This window comes from Cibotium barometz, chromosome 56 (assembly GCF_041138505.1).
Source record: "Cibotium barometz isolate CiBa-2024 chromosome 56, ASM4113850v1, whole genome shotgun sequence".
In the NCBI taxonomy this organism is placed as follows: Eukaryota; Viridiplantae; Streptophyta; class Polypodiopsida; order Cyatheales; family Cibotiaceae; genus Cibotium; species Cibotium barometz.
In genome coordinates, this window is record NC_141101.1 from 22,030,008 (window position 1) to 22,044,151 (window position 14,144).

Sequence of the window (14,144 nt, forward strand, 5' to 3'; positions counted from 1 at the left end):
GTGATGATGTAGAAGATGAGCACTTTGACGTTGGACCTACGTTGTGCACTAGCCTTGAGATAGAAGATAATCTGAGCATTGACTCGGATGAGCTCAATCAAGCAGATGGGAGAGTAGACAGTGAAAGGATTTTAGAGCACGATGTTAAATACCATGGAATGAAAGATGAAATTCAAAGACTCCGAAAGTATCCACTTAACATAAAAATACTTCAAAACATTGCACACACTAGAAAACATTGGTCATTCTTCAAAGAAAGGCGGACACCATGTTCAATTACATAATAGGATTAAATGATACAGAAAGCTCCACCAACGGACGTTGCGCCCTTGCTGGTTCAGTTTTAAGTGATCTAAAAAATTCTGCTACTTGTGCAAGAGAGATTTTCTCTCATCATGATTAGGCAAGCACATCCAATATCTGACTTTATATATAATTGCGTCCATGGTGGCTTTGTCGTGAGTACTGCCGCCCATCCACAACTCCTACACTTTCCTCCATGCACTTTCCTCCAAAAGTCATATAACACCTCTAATAAATATCCCAAGGTGAAAACATCACTCGCAGGAGTGTATGCATCTTCCAAGGGGATAAAAAATCTTTGGAGCTATTCATGGTCACTTGTTCTGCTCCCTGTCGGCATAAGCTTGAGCCTCTGCCACCTTTTTTGGATTTTTATTGGCTTCGAATACAAAATTGAGCGATACTCGCTTTTTGGGCGCTCTCAACAGAAGGCCCCAGTCAATGATACCAATGCGTGCTTTTAAATCCTTTATAAAATCTAGTACAACATTGAAGGGATGTAGGTCAGTGTGAATGATGCTAGCCATGTGTGCGGCTGCTAGGCCATCCACCAGGGCATGCATAAAGTGAGGCATATTCAAAGCCACCTCCTTTATCTGAGCGAGCTGCACCTGGCTTAATTGTATGTCAGCAGGCGGGGGGTTTTTCCATCCTTGATCCAAGCAGTACATCGTTCTAGTAAACTCACTGTATATCTGAAAGAAACCTTCAAGAGCGTGTCACCTAGCGAGCCACCCTTATATAACGGAAAAATAGTGATCCACGGCGATTCCTTGGTGAAGGCTATACATCGCACGATGGACGGGTGTAGAACCTGCATGCCTTGCTCTGCCTGAAAGCTTTAAAATCTTGAGCTACCTTCTCCCTTGTAAAGCTTTCTGCAAAAAGTAACGTGCCTGGAAGAAATGAGATGCCATGGACCTTATACTCCTTCACTGTGCCAAAAGCTCCTAACCCTATTGTTTGCCCCTCGATCAAGGCCTCGTGTAGAATGTCGGACAGTGCAGCGGCTATATCTTGGCGATGTGCACTCTTATTGTTTGCCCCTCGATCAAGGCCTCGTGCAGAATGCCGGACAGTGCTGCGGCTATATCCTGGGTGATGCGCACTCTTTTGGGAAGTGTGTCTGCAGAAAGAACTCTCATACGTTTGCTCTTCACCTTCTACTCGTTCCATGTTGCATCCCACAGTTGTAGACGGTGTAAGTCGGCAGAAGGTGGTGCGGCATCTCTGAGATCCTCGTATGCCGAACGCATACTCCCCAAGATAGTGCGTATCGTGTGCTGGTAGTCAAAGTCGACTAACTTCCATCTTTCACACAATTCAGCGTTGCCTTTGCATCTGAGATGACGATGTGCATTTTCCCAGATCTGCATGACGAGGTCTCTCATGAGGATATCTGACTCATTAGTCTTTCTGACAGCTTCTTGTAAACATTGTGACACTATGATAACTGCCTCTGTGCGAATGGCTCGCAGGATGATCTTTCGCTCTTCGGTGGAGAGCATGGTGGCCATCGTCGCAAATTTAGCAAATATCTTTAGATACAGAACAAAAACAGAATATCAAACAATAGTATTGAAAACAACATCAAGCAATACATCAACATGTTATCCATTTATGCTTTACACTAAAACAGGTAAAACAACCGTAACAAGTGTGTCACATTAATTATCATTGATCAAACAAAAGAAGCATCCATTGTTGCACATTCACTGAATTGCTACCACCAATCAAGTAGATCAAGAGAAATATATGAGAGAGAGAGAGAGTATCAAGACCAATGATTTTATATTCACGTGATCACTTTTTTTTTGTTAATAACATGTGTTAACATGTTATTAACATGTTAACATGTTAACATGTTCCCAAAAAAGCCGGTGGGAGGTTTCCTGGTAACCGGCTAAAATCCTGTCGGGATTTTTACAATACTCGGTAGTCCCGCCGAGAATTAAAAAACCCCGGCGGGCCCATCGGGATCGTCATTTAGCCTGACGGGCTACATTTTTGTATATATACAGGCCCGGGGGCCCTTTGGGAGTTCATTGCTAACAGTATACACAAGTAATGACAGTTATGGGTGTGTGTGTGTGTGTGTGTGTGTTCGTGCGAGCAGCCGCCCATGGTCGCAATGCACGGCAGGATGTGGGTGGTCCGCCACACGAGGGGTGTGTGTGTGTAAGGCCATTCTTCGGAATGGTGCTTATCGTGGGGCACATAGTCGGTAACACGGCTGGTTTGTGTCCTATGGTAAGTATGGCATGCCGTAGCGGTACTAGTCGGATAACGCGGCAAGCATAGTATCGTTATGGCGATGTCACCTTCCCTTCCCTTCCCTTTGTCAAATGCGGGCATATGTCAGTAACGCGGCCAGTGTATGTCCGTATCCTATTCGTATTCCCATAGATTCGGGCGGCATTTTGTCGTTAACGCGACAAGTTGGTGTCGTCCGCTAGTGCATATATTGTTTTTTGCATATTGCAGCATTTGATCGTTATTAACGCGGTCGGAAAAATGTCGTAAATTTGCTTGATGCGGCTTGTATTATTTTTATTGTGTGTGATCCATGCGATACTTGGTTGGTAACATGGCATGAGTATTTCATGGATCAAAATTTACATCATATTGTCTTTAAGTTTAATTTCATGATGTCGTGACTCGTAAAAATGAATATCTCTCTCCCTCTCTCTTCCTCCCCCCCCTCTCTCTCTCTCTCATGATACACTTCACAACTCTCTCTCTCTCTCTCGATACACTTCACAACTCTCTCTCTCTCTGTCTCATGATACACTTCACAACTCTCTCTCTCTCTCTCTCTGTGTGTCACGATAGGTGTGTAGATGAGTTCTTTTTTTCTCTCTTAAAATATACATAATCCCTAATAAATTACCTTTTCTCCCTCTATTTTCTTAAAATATAAACAATACTAAACATTATTTTCCTCTCTTTAGGAACTCACAAAACTATTGAAAATGTCATCTAATGTTCCCTCTCTCTCTATCTGTCTCATGACTCTCTCTCTCTTCCTCCTCCCTCTCTCTCTCTCTCATGATACACTTCACAACTCTCTCTCTCTCTCTCTCTCTCTCTCTCTCTCTCTCTCTCTCTCTCTCTCTCGATACACTTCACAACTCTCTCTCTCTCTCTCTCTCTCATGATACACTTCACAACTCTCTCTCTCTCTCTCTCTCTCTCTCTCTCTCTCTCTCTCTCTGTCTCAGTCTCACGATAGGTGTGTAGATGAGGAGTGATTTTTTTTTTCTCTTAAAATATACATAATCCCTAATAAATTACCTTTTCTCCCTCTATTTCCTTAAAATATAAAACAATACTAAACATTATTTTCCTCTCTTTAGGAACTCACAAAACTATTAAAAATGTCATCTAATGTTCCCTCTCTCTCTCTCTATCTGTCACGACTCTCTCTCTCTTCCTTCCCCCCCTCTCTCTTTCTCATGATACACTTCACAACTCTCTCTCTCTCTCTCTCTCTCTCTCTCTCTCTCTCTCTCTCTCTCTGTCACGGTAGGTGTGTAGATGAGGAGTGCAACATGTATAAGACACTCCAAAATCTAACGATAGCTTTTATTATGTAAGTGTAGGTTTTTGGGTATGGCACTTTCTTGTCAAAAATAGACTTTTGAGATACATAGAAGATGTTTACAAAGTAAAATGACTGTAGTAGAAAGAGAGAGGAGCAGGCACACGAAAAGAAGATAGAGAGAGGGAGTTGGGTAAAGTGTGTGCCACTCACTCTAGCAAGATCCAGTTTTAAACACTTTTACAACTTGTCTTAATGTATACTATTAGTTGCATTAACTTTGGCTTTATCATCTCTCTCTCTCTAGTCACTCAATGTTGACTCTCTCATCTGCACACCTATCGATACACACGACTCCACAACTCTCTCTCTCTCTCTCGATTCTAGTAATGAAGCTCATGTATGATGCTCTCTAGTGATTATGTATAGAAGCTTATGTCTGATGCACTTGTTCGATCATTGATAAGTAATGATACACTTGTTGCGATTGTCTCACGTTCGATGAACATTGATAAGTAATGATACACTTGTTGCCGTTGTCTCACGTTTGATGATGTATTGCATGATGTTGATTTCAGTAATATTATTTGATATTCCGTTTTTGTTTGATCATTGATAAGTAATGATACACTTGTTGCGGTTCTCTCACATTCGATGATGTATTGCTTGATGTTGATTTCAGTAATGTTGTTTGATATTCCGTTTTTGTTGTGTTTAGTGATATTTGCTAGATTTATGAAGACGACCACCATGCTTTCCCCTGAAGAGCATAAAATCGTTCTACGAGCAATTCGCATTGAAGCAGTCATCGCAATGTCACAATGTTCAGAAGACATCGTCAAAAAGATCAATGAGTATGAGATACTCATGCGAGATCTATTGAAGCAGATATGGAAAAATGCACAGCATCGACTTCGAAGCGGAGGCAACGCTGAGTTGCTTGATAGAAAAAAGATAGCAGACTTCAACCATCAACATATAAGACAAACTATTTTGGGGAGCATGCATGTAGCATGTAATGATCTTAGAGATGCTGCCCCGCTTGAAGCTAATATGCATCGTCTACAGTTATGGGACGCTGTATGGAGCGAGCAAAGAGCTAAGAGTAAGCGCATGAAGGCGCTTGGATGCAGAGTCACTCCCCAAAAGAGTGCGCATTGCCTAGGACATCGTTGCAACGTTCAGCCAGCCAGATTCGAGTGGGACGGGGGTGCCATTAATCGCACAATCTACAATTCTATGTGCACACACCTCATTAGCGTCCCGTAGCACGATGCTCTGGTTGAAGGGTGAACAATAGGCTCTGGTGTTTTTGGCTTAGTAAAAGAGTATACAGTTAAAGGTATATCATTTTTGCCAGAGCACATTACTTTTTGCGGAAAGCACTACAAAGGAGAAGGCAGCGCCAAGTTTGAGAGCTTCCAGGCAGAGCAGGGCATGCAAGTTCTACACCCATCAATTGTCAGGTGTATTGCCTTCACAAAAGAATCTCCTTGGATCACTATTTTCCCATACTATAATGGCGGCTCGCTTGGTGATACTCTTCTGAAGGTCCCCTTTAGATTCAGTGAGTTCACCAGAGCAATTTTTCGTTTGGATCGAGGATGGAGAAAACCCCCACCCGATAATATTCCTTTAAGTCATCTAGAACTTTCTAAAATAAAACAAATAGTAATAACCATGCCACATATTATGCATGCCCTGGTGGAAGGCCTAGCGGCAGCACATTTGGCAGGAATTGTACATACCGACCTATATCCATTCAATGTAGTGTTGGATTTTACAAAAGAGTTGAAGCCACGCGTAGGTATTATCGATTGGGGGTTACTACTGAGAGTGCCCAAAAAATGGATGTCTCTCAATTTTGTATTTGAAGCAGACAAGAACCCTGAGAAGGTGGCAGAGGCAATCTCCTACGTAGACAGAGAGTGAAATAAACGGCCGTGGATAGCCCCGAAAATTTTTGATCCGTTTTTGGTAGATGCATACACTCCTGCATCTGATGTTTTTGCTTTAGGGTATTTATTACAAATTTTATATGACTTTTGGCAGAAAGTACAAGAGTTGTGGATGGACAATAGTTCCTATACGACAAAGTTACCATGGATACTATTATTTATAGAGTCAAAAATTGGATGTGTCTACCTAATCGCGATGAGCGAAAATCTATTTTGCAAGTAGCGAAATTTTTTAGATCACTAAATACTGACCCGGCGAGGGCACAACGTCCTCTTGTAGAGCTATCGGTGTCATTCACCATGAAGGCAACATAAGATACAACATAAGATACAAGTTGAAGACAGATGTACGTACACATGTATCACACAAAGGGAAGTTAAAGGTAGATCAAATTATGTGACTGATCTGTGAGCAGGTCCCTCATATGGGGATGGTGGCTCTAGTGGATTTGAGAGTAGACTTAATGAGGAGCTTGGCATTTCATCTGTGGTTACTCCTGGTGTAAGGAGAATCATGGCTGTTTTGAGGACACCTAGCACTGATCTAGGTGTACGCAGGTCTAGGAGGGTTAGGTAGCCTGTTGAGACAGGTTGCGATATGATGGATATACAACCCATCATTATGCTTGCATGGTTAAAATTATACAAGAGTTAGAGCCCACTTGTTTTGAGTAGGCACTTGGAAATACAAAATGCGAAGATGCCATGAATGAGGAGATGGCAACATTTGACGCAATTTCAACATGGAAGTTAGTGCCTTTGCTTAAGGAAAATAAGGCAATTAGATGTAAGTGGGTGTACAAGGTCAAGTATAATGCAGATGGTTTAGTGAGCAGGTATAAGGCGAGATTGGTTGCCAAGGGCTATATGTAGACCTATGGCATTGAATATGAGAAGACATTCAATCTGGTTGCGAGAATAGAAACCATGAGAGCTGTCATTGCTATAGTTACAATAACAAAGGGTTGGTATTTACATCAGATGGATGTAAATAATTCCTTCTTGCATGGTGATTTACAAGAAGAAGTATACATGATGAAGCCACCAAGTTATGAGAGTGATGCACCCCCAGATTTTGTGTGTAGTTTACGCAAAACCCTATATGGCTTGAAGCAGGCACCTAGAGCATGGTTAAACAAGATCGGGAAGTATCTTGTTACCATTAGATTTTAGATATCCAATGAAATTTTTTCACTTTATGTGAAAACAAAAAATAGAGGATCATGCTATTAGTAGTTTATGTGGATAACTTGATTATCACCTACTGGTGATAGTGATGTTGACATACATGATGTCAGAAGGCTTTTGAAGCAGAAATTTGAGATGAAGAACTTGGGTGAGTTGCCATATTTCTTGGGCATAGAGATGGTGAGATCACCTTATGGCATTTTATTATTATAGAGGAGCTATAGCTTAGACATGTTGTCCAAGTATGGTATGATAGGCTCTAAAAGACCATATAAGGGAGTTTGAAAAAATCCCATTACTTTGGGAATTTGCTTTTCGATCTACTTTTTGGTGTATCTTAAGCATACCAATTTCAAAGTTGTCAGAGAATATGGATTTAGAACCTACTCTTCAAGAGCTTTCCAAACGATATGTCACATGAGGGGGTTTTAACAAAATCTTAAAAGGGTTTACCATGCCCCCAATTTTTCGATCTTGTAAAATGGGAATTAGGATTTTTATAAACTCCCTAATATGGCCTTCTAAGCCTATTGCAGTGCCATTGGAGAAGAACACAGATTTCTACAAATATAGGTGAGCTTTTGGAGGACCCCACTGCATCCACGCACATAGTTCGTAACTTGATCTACATGAATATTACTAAGCCACACTTGAGCTATTTTGTTAGAATTGTGAGTCAGTTTATGTAGGCTGCTAGGAAGCGACACTTGGATGTAGCTATACACATTCTCAGGTACATAAAGTCCACATTTGATTATGGACTTTTCTATGACGCTGGTATAGATCTACAACTATATGGGTACAAGGATGCTAACTGGGTTGGTAGTGTCATAGATATGAGTTCTACTAGTGGCTTTATGTTTTTGTTTGGGAGTGTTGGTGTGAGTTGGAGCAGTAACCAATAGCCAATAGTTGTTTTATTGAGTATAGAGGTAGAGTACAGGGGTGCTGCTATGGCACCTTGTGAGGTAGCTTGGTTTTAAAAGCTACTTGGTGATATGGTTAAGCACATGGATAGGACAGTTTCCATTTATTGTAACAACATGAGTAAAATATAGTTGGCCCCCCAGCAACCTAATACACATTGAGGTGCATTATCACTTTTTGAGAGAGAAGGTTCCAGCAAGTTATGTAGATCTAGTATATGTCGGCACAGAAGACTAGGTGCCTGACATCTTCATGAAGACATTGGGCACAGAGAAGCTCCACAAGTTTAAGAGCTTGCATGGAGTTTAATGTGTGGATTTGAGCTCAAGGGAGAGTGTTGAGATTTTGAGCTCAACTAGTGTTGCGAACATTAATGACCTACATTCGTGATCTCTTTCGCACTTATGCCACTAGAATGGTTGGTGAGATTATGGTTGATATGCTACTAGTGGGGTGAATGAAGGGTTATGTGGTGATAGTCACTTTGAAGTATTAGAGTTATGGTATAGTTATAGCACTAGCTCATATAGTCGAGTTCACACTATGGACCAACCATTATATGTTATTGTAGGAGAGTACTTTCCCTTATAGTACGCACTCTTATCTTAAGATAGAAGAAAATTCAGCCATCCATCTCTCTCGTGTCTTGCTCTCTCTTATGTGCGTGTGTGTGTTTTCTTGCAAGGAACTCAAGCTCTCCTCCCCGCATTCTCTTTAATATTAACCCTAAATATCCAACTGCCAAAATTTGCTCATGCCTTCTTAAACTTGGCATGGAGCTTCCATGTGACATTTATGTTGTGACGTTTGTGACTATTCCTATCTTTAATAAACTTAGCATGGAGCTCCCATGTGACATTTATGTTGTGACGTTTGTGACTCTTCTTATCTTTAATAGACGTTTATTTTTATGTTTATTGTATATTCTAATTTTCAATTATTTTTCTCTTCTAAAGAGAGTGGTGTGAATTGATTTGAATACACCCGTATTGAATCATCCTCAATCAAATGATAAATTTAAATTATAAAAGAGGATAGACGTATAGGTGGTATTCATAATCCTCGGGGGGTTCACCTAAAAATATGTAAGTATACCACATGAGTTGAAATGAAAGGATTTTTTAATTCAAAATTTTAAGGTAAATTTATAGAAATACATTTACAAAAGGGATTTTTTAAATCGATTTTGGAAAAAAAAACCATAAGTCTGAAGAAAAAGGGGTCATTTTATTCATGAAAAATTTACAGGTAAGGAGTTTTTAAAATATCCCTTGAACGTACGTGATAAATAGGGTTTCTTAGTAGTGCACCTCCCGAGTTATAATCTTGATTATCTTCATCGCCATGCACATAAGTAGTGCTTAAATGCATGCAATGGTTATCTAAGGCCGTGGCTAGAATCATGAACAACTTTAAGCATATGCACGTTGGTGAAGAAGCAATCCTCTGTGCCCCCTCTTACTTATCACGATTCTAATCTTATCTTTACTTACATATTGTTACCTATAAGAGCGATTGTTGCAATCTGATCATTGTGGCTTGTCATAGTCGAGACTGTTGCACAATGACTCCACTATGACAACCGGTGCTACCCCTTGTTAATTTTTAGCTTTAACAACCGGTCCTTATATGGCTTTGATGGCCTTGAGGTGTGAGTACCTTTCACAGCTTTCCTCGTATTGCCAAATTGATCTCCTTTTGCTTTGATTATTGTTGCTTGTTCTTAAACAAGCACCTTAACTTACTTGAATACTCTTATGGTGGATAAGTGGTGGATAGGCCTTAAGTTTTAGGCCCGCTCAAGACTCAAGTACGATGTAGCCAAAGGCGTTGACCATTCAAGTTGTTAGGAAGGTTTGAATAAGGATTATTTGCGACAGGCTCAAAAAATGACAGGTTTAGTAAGAAAAGTTCTTGTTTTTTTTTTTCACGTTTTTAGCTTGGGGGCTCTACTATGAACAAGAACAAAATGCTAACGAGGGGATGCCCTTAATAGCGATTTCTTCTTAGGTGATCTTTGTCCTTTTGCTAATCCGTGTAACGTCGTGTATATACGAGTGGTTTTTGCAAGGAGTGCATTAGCATCATGTTTCTTTTTCAACGAAAAAAAGAATTGTGTACAAAGATTATAGAATGCTGCAAAAATGACAACTCCACCGCACACCTTACATGTATCACGTGAATTAGTTTTGGCTTGTATGCCCGGGAGAGAACAAATCTCCTGTAGCCCTCTACCCTCGATTTCTTACATTCGATTTCTTGTATGACCAGGTCCATCGACGCCTTCATCATCTACTCAAGAAGTTATCGCCTTGTTTGCGTGGAGAAGAAACATCGCCTTGTTTACCATGGCTCCCGGCATGCTGCTTGTTTCTCTCCTCTGTACGCAGCTATTGCAGGCTGCCGCCGGCGAGAACGCCTTGGAATTGAACTCCTCTCTTACCCCATCATCCCCGCCTTTGAAATCCTCCTCCTCCGCCTTCATGCTGTCTTTCCGGCCCTTTTCCACCGCGTCTTCCTCATTCAGCTCCAGCTCTGCGAGTCTCTACGTGGCCATCTCTTTTGCCGTTTCCCCCGACGGCCACCCTGTTTGGGTGGCCAACCGCGACACTGCTGTGTCCGCCTCCGCCACCCTCACGCTGTCAGATTCCGGTGATCTTCGCCTCTCCGACCCCTCCATCTCGTCCTTTATTATTTGGTCCTCCGGTACCTCCGGTCTGGACGTCGTCCGCGCGCAGCTCCTGGACACCGGCAACCTGGCCCTGCTCAATAGCAGCTCAGGCTATGTCTGGCAGAGCTTTCAGCATCCCACCGATACCCTCCTCCCAGGCCAGCCTTTCACCGCCAAATCGCAACTCATTTCCGGTAAGCGCTCCAACGATTTCTCCACAGGGAGGTACTCTCTTACCTTCAAACTTACCGGAGTTCTTCAGCTTTCCTACACTCAGTTCATCGCCAATTCCCCTTTCCCAGAAGATTACTGGGACTGGGGAACGTCGTTCTCTGCGCACGGAACGCACGCTCTCTCCGTCTTCGTCCAGTTCGATGAACTTGGAAACATCTCGCTCTACACCTCCCCATCATCCATCGAATCAACCTTCATCTCTAACGACTATGGCTCTCCGGCTACACGCAGGCTTACCCTGGACGTGGACGGCAACCTCCGCATGTACAGCTGGGACCAAGCCTCTGCTGAGTGGAACAGCGTCTGGCTTGCCTTCACAGACGTTTGCTCCCGCGTCAAGCAGCTATGTGGCAACTACGGCGTATGCATCTATGAGCCGCAGCCCACTTGCATCTGCCCACCAGGCTTCTCAGTCCTTGATTCCACCGATCTGTCTGGTGGATGCCGTCCGAATTACCAGATCGTCAACTGCAGCGGCACTAAGTATGTAGAATTGGAAGACACGGATTTCCCATTCAATGATTACGATAATTTCACATCTTCGTCGGAGGAAGAATGCAAGCAGCAGTGCTCCGACAGCTGCTCTTGTGTGGCAGCTGTATACTGGCAGACTGGAGACGGCCATTGCTGGCTGAAGCAAGAAGTGCAAAACGGCTACAGCCCAGGGTCACAGCAACACCGCGTCTTCCTGAAAATATCCGACTCTGACCCTTTGGTATCCAGCCCTATTGGGGACACTGCAACCAAGTGGAGCTCCCAGTCCCTCTGGCATAGCTCGAATCAAGCATCATAGCTATCAACAGTACTAGACGCATGGGCAATATTTATTATAAATGCATCGAGGTGTGCTTTAAATTTTTTTTTAAAAACCATTATCATCTCTGTTTACCTTTGCAAGAAAGCCACTAACTATTTGGTAAATGAAAAAGTAGATCTTTGTCAAGTTCGAGTGAAAGGGTGTCACTTGTTTCTTAAATTGAATGCCGTTACATTTTGTGGGGGTACACGTTGGGGGATGGGGTGCGGAACGGACCGGTTGTCCTTTTTTTTATCCCTAATTTTATGCTTAAGTTGCTTGTATTCTAAAATGTGGCACGATTACAAGAAGGGTCACAAAAGTGATGAGACTAGGCTTAAGGGTGTTTTAGGCACAAGATCCTTTGTCCCGGAAGCCAACATGTATCAAAACGTAGGTAGGAGAGGTCAGGCAATGCCATGTTACTCCACCTCAAGGTGCTCCCATATAGGTGCAACATATTCGGTACAACCAAGCTCACCTTTAGAGCACCATATGAGACCCAATAGAAATCCCAAGCTTCACCTACACCCCCCATTTGGAGAGTTTGAAGCCTCTTTCAAGCTTTTAATCCTCCATTAGATCATCCGCTATGGGCCAGATGTCATATAAGAGCTGTAAAACAAGGTGGTGTGCCAGTTGAAGCATTTAATCTTCTAGCACTCATGTGCAGCCAGTCATGGGACGATATTTCTATTTGACTTCGAATTCAAGCTAGTTGCATTTGAAACGCAATATCAAGATGAGTTTTGGATCAAAGAGTGTGGCGGTAGGTGTTGCATTATCCCTAAGCATCGGCACATGTCGGCCAAAACATTCATCCGGATAGAACCTTTTAAGAAAACTGACATGAAAAGCATTATGAACATGCACATTATCTGGTAGTTCAATTTTGTACAAGTTACCCCATCTCATAAGACTTGAGAACTTGATAGGGACCATAGAATCGATGGTTGAATTTAGGAGTAAGGTTCGTTGGTAAGGCAATGTTCTATGCAATTACAAGCACCAAATGCCCCTCATGGAATTCTTCATGGAAGCACTTGTCATTAGCATGTTTCACATATGAGACTTTTCTCTTTTCCAAGTTTTATTAGCCACTTGCATCCTTTTCTGCCAATTCTATAAAAACTCTTCTGCATGTGCATCCTCTACATGGACATCCCCTGTTTGCAATTGCTAATGGTGTAATCACTTCTTTGTCGGTGGGTAACTCTTAGGGCGTGTAACCAGTGGCACTGTGCATAGAATTATTGTAGTGAAACTCTAAGATCTCTAAGTAGTTGGCCCAATCCTTTTGATATGATCGAACCTAACTTCGGATGTAATCTTCAATACCTTGGTTGATCCTTTCTGTTTGGCCATATGTTCTAGGGTGGTAGGCTGATGACATCCATAATTGAGTATCAAGTAGCTTGAAAAGTTCTCTCCACATATTTCTCATAAATCTGTTGTCTCTATCAAACAAAATTACTATAGGTAAGCCATGATATTTGAATACTTGACTCAAATATAATTTGGCGGTTTGGTAAGCTTTTAAGGGTGGTTTGGATGGAATAAAGTGTGCTTACTTTTAAAAATAGTCGACCATCACAAAAATGGTATTGTACCCATGAGATATTCCACAATGAAATCCATGCTCAAAATGTCCCACGGTTTGGACAAGACGGGCATAGTTTACTGGCTTTACTTGTTGTACCTTATCAAGTTGACAAGTGGAGCGTGTGCAAATATATTCGATTACATCCTCCTACATTCGGGACCAAAATAAGTGCCTTCATAATTTTTCAAGAGATCGTTTCTGCCCTCCATACCCTGCTAGTTTGCAGTCGTAGATTTCCCATAAGACCATGATTTTCAACTCATGGACAGGCAGTACATACACCTTCTAATAGGCATACAACAATCCATCTTTGAATTCAAACAATCCCACTGCCATTTTACAATTCTGCAAGTCTGTTGCCATTCTAACTCTACTGATGTATCCTGTTTCTGTGCTTCCCACATTGTGTCTAGCATTCCACTATTTATGCATTGATTTGTGGCATCCAGCTTAAGGCATCAGGCATCAAGTTCTATTTTCTTGGCTTATGAATGATTTCCAACTAAAATTGAATTATAAAGTCCTTCCATCGGTCTTGGTTTAGCCATAACTTCTGCTGGGTCTGAAAATGTTTCAATAATATATTGTCGATATATATACTTTTTGTTTTTATCTTTAAGATAATGTCACCATTTTCTAAGGCAATGTAAAACGGCATGCATTTGCTTTTTATGCACTGTCCCCAATGCCATTCTACACCATGAATTTTCTAGATTAATATACCACTAAGTGTCCTTGTAGTAATACTCCTCCTAGGGCCCCATCTGATGCATCTATGTGTATTTCAAACTCTCTAATAAATTCAAGGAGTTTCAATACTAGTGTGCAGCACATTGCAATCTTCATTTTCTCAAATGCTCTACTCAATTTTATTCCATCTAAAGGATTTAATCCCTTTAGTGTCAGTGGCACGGCTATCTTGC

The 14,144-nt window shown here is 41.7% G+C and overlaps 1 protein-coding gene across 1 annotated transcript; it reads left to right on the forward strand.

The window, feature by feature from the left end:
* Nucleotides 1-10,188: 10,188 nt before the first annotated feature.
* Nucleotides 10,189-11,759, forward strand: LOC147607029 (putative receptor protein kinase ZmPK1). Its single transcript, XM_086791221.1, has one exon. The coding sequence runs from the start codon at nucleotides 10,266-10,268 to the stop codon at nucleotides 11,613-11,615; it is 1,350 nt and encodes a 449-aa protein (XP_086647347.1). The 5' UTR covers nucleotides 10,189-10,265; the 3' UTR covers nucleotides 11,616-11,759.
* Nucleotides 11,760-14,144: the final 2,385 nt, after the last annotated feature.

Bases quoted from the DNA above. Each gene is read 5' to 3' on its own strand.
- LOC147607029 (XM_086791221.1), top strand. From the start codon at position 10,266: ATGGCTCCCGGCATGCTGCTTGTTTCTCTCCTCTGTACGCAGCTATTG.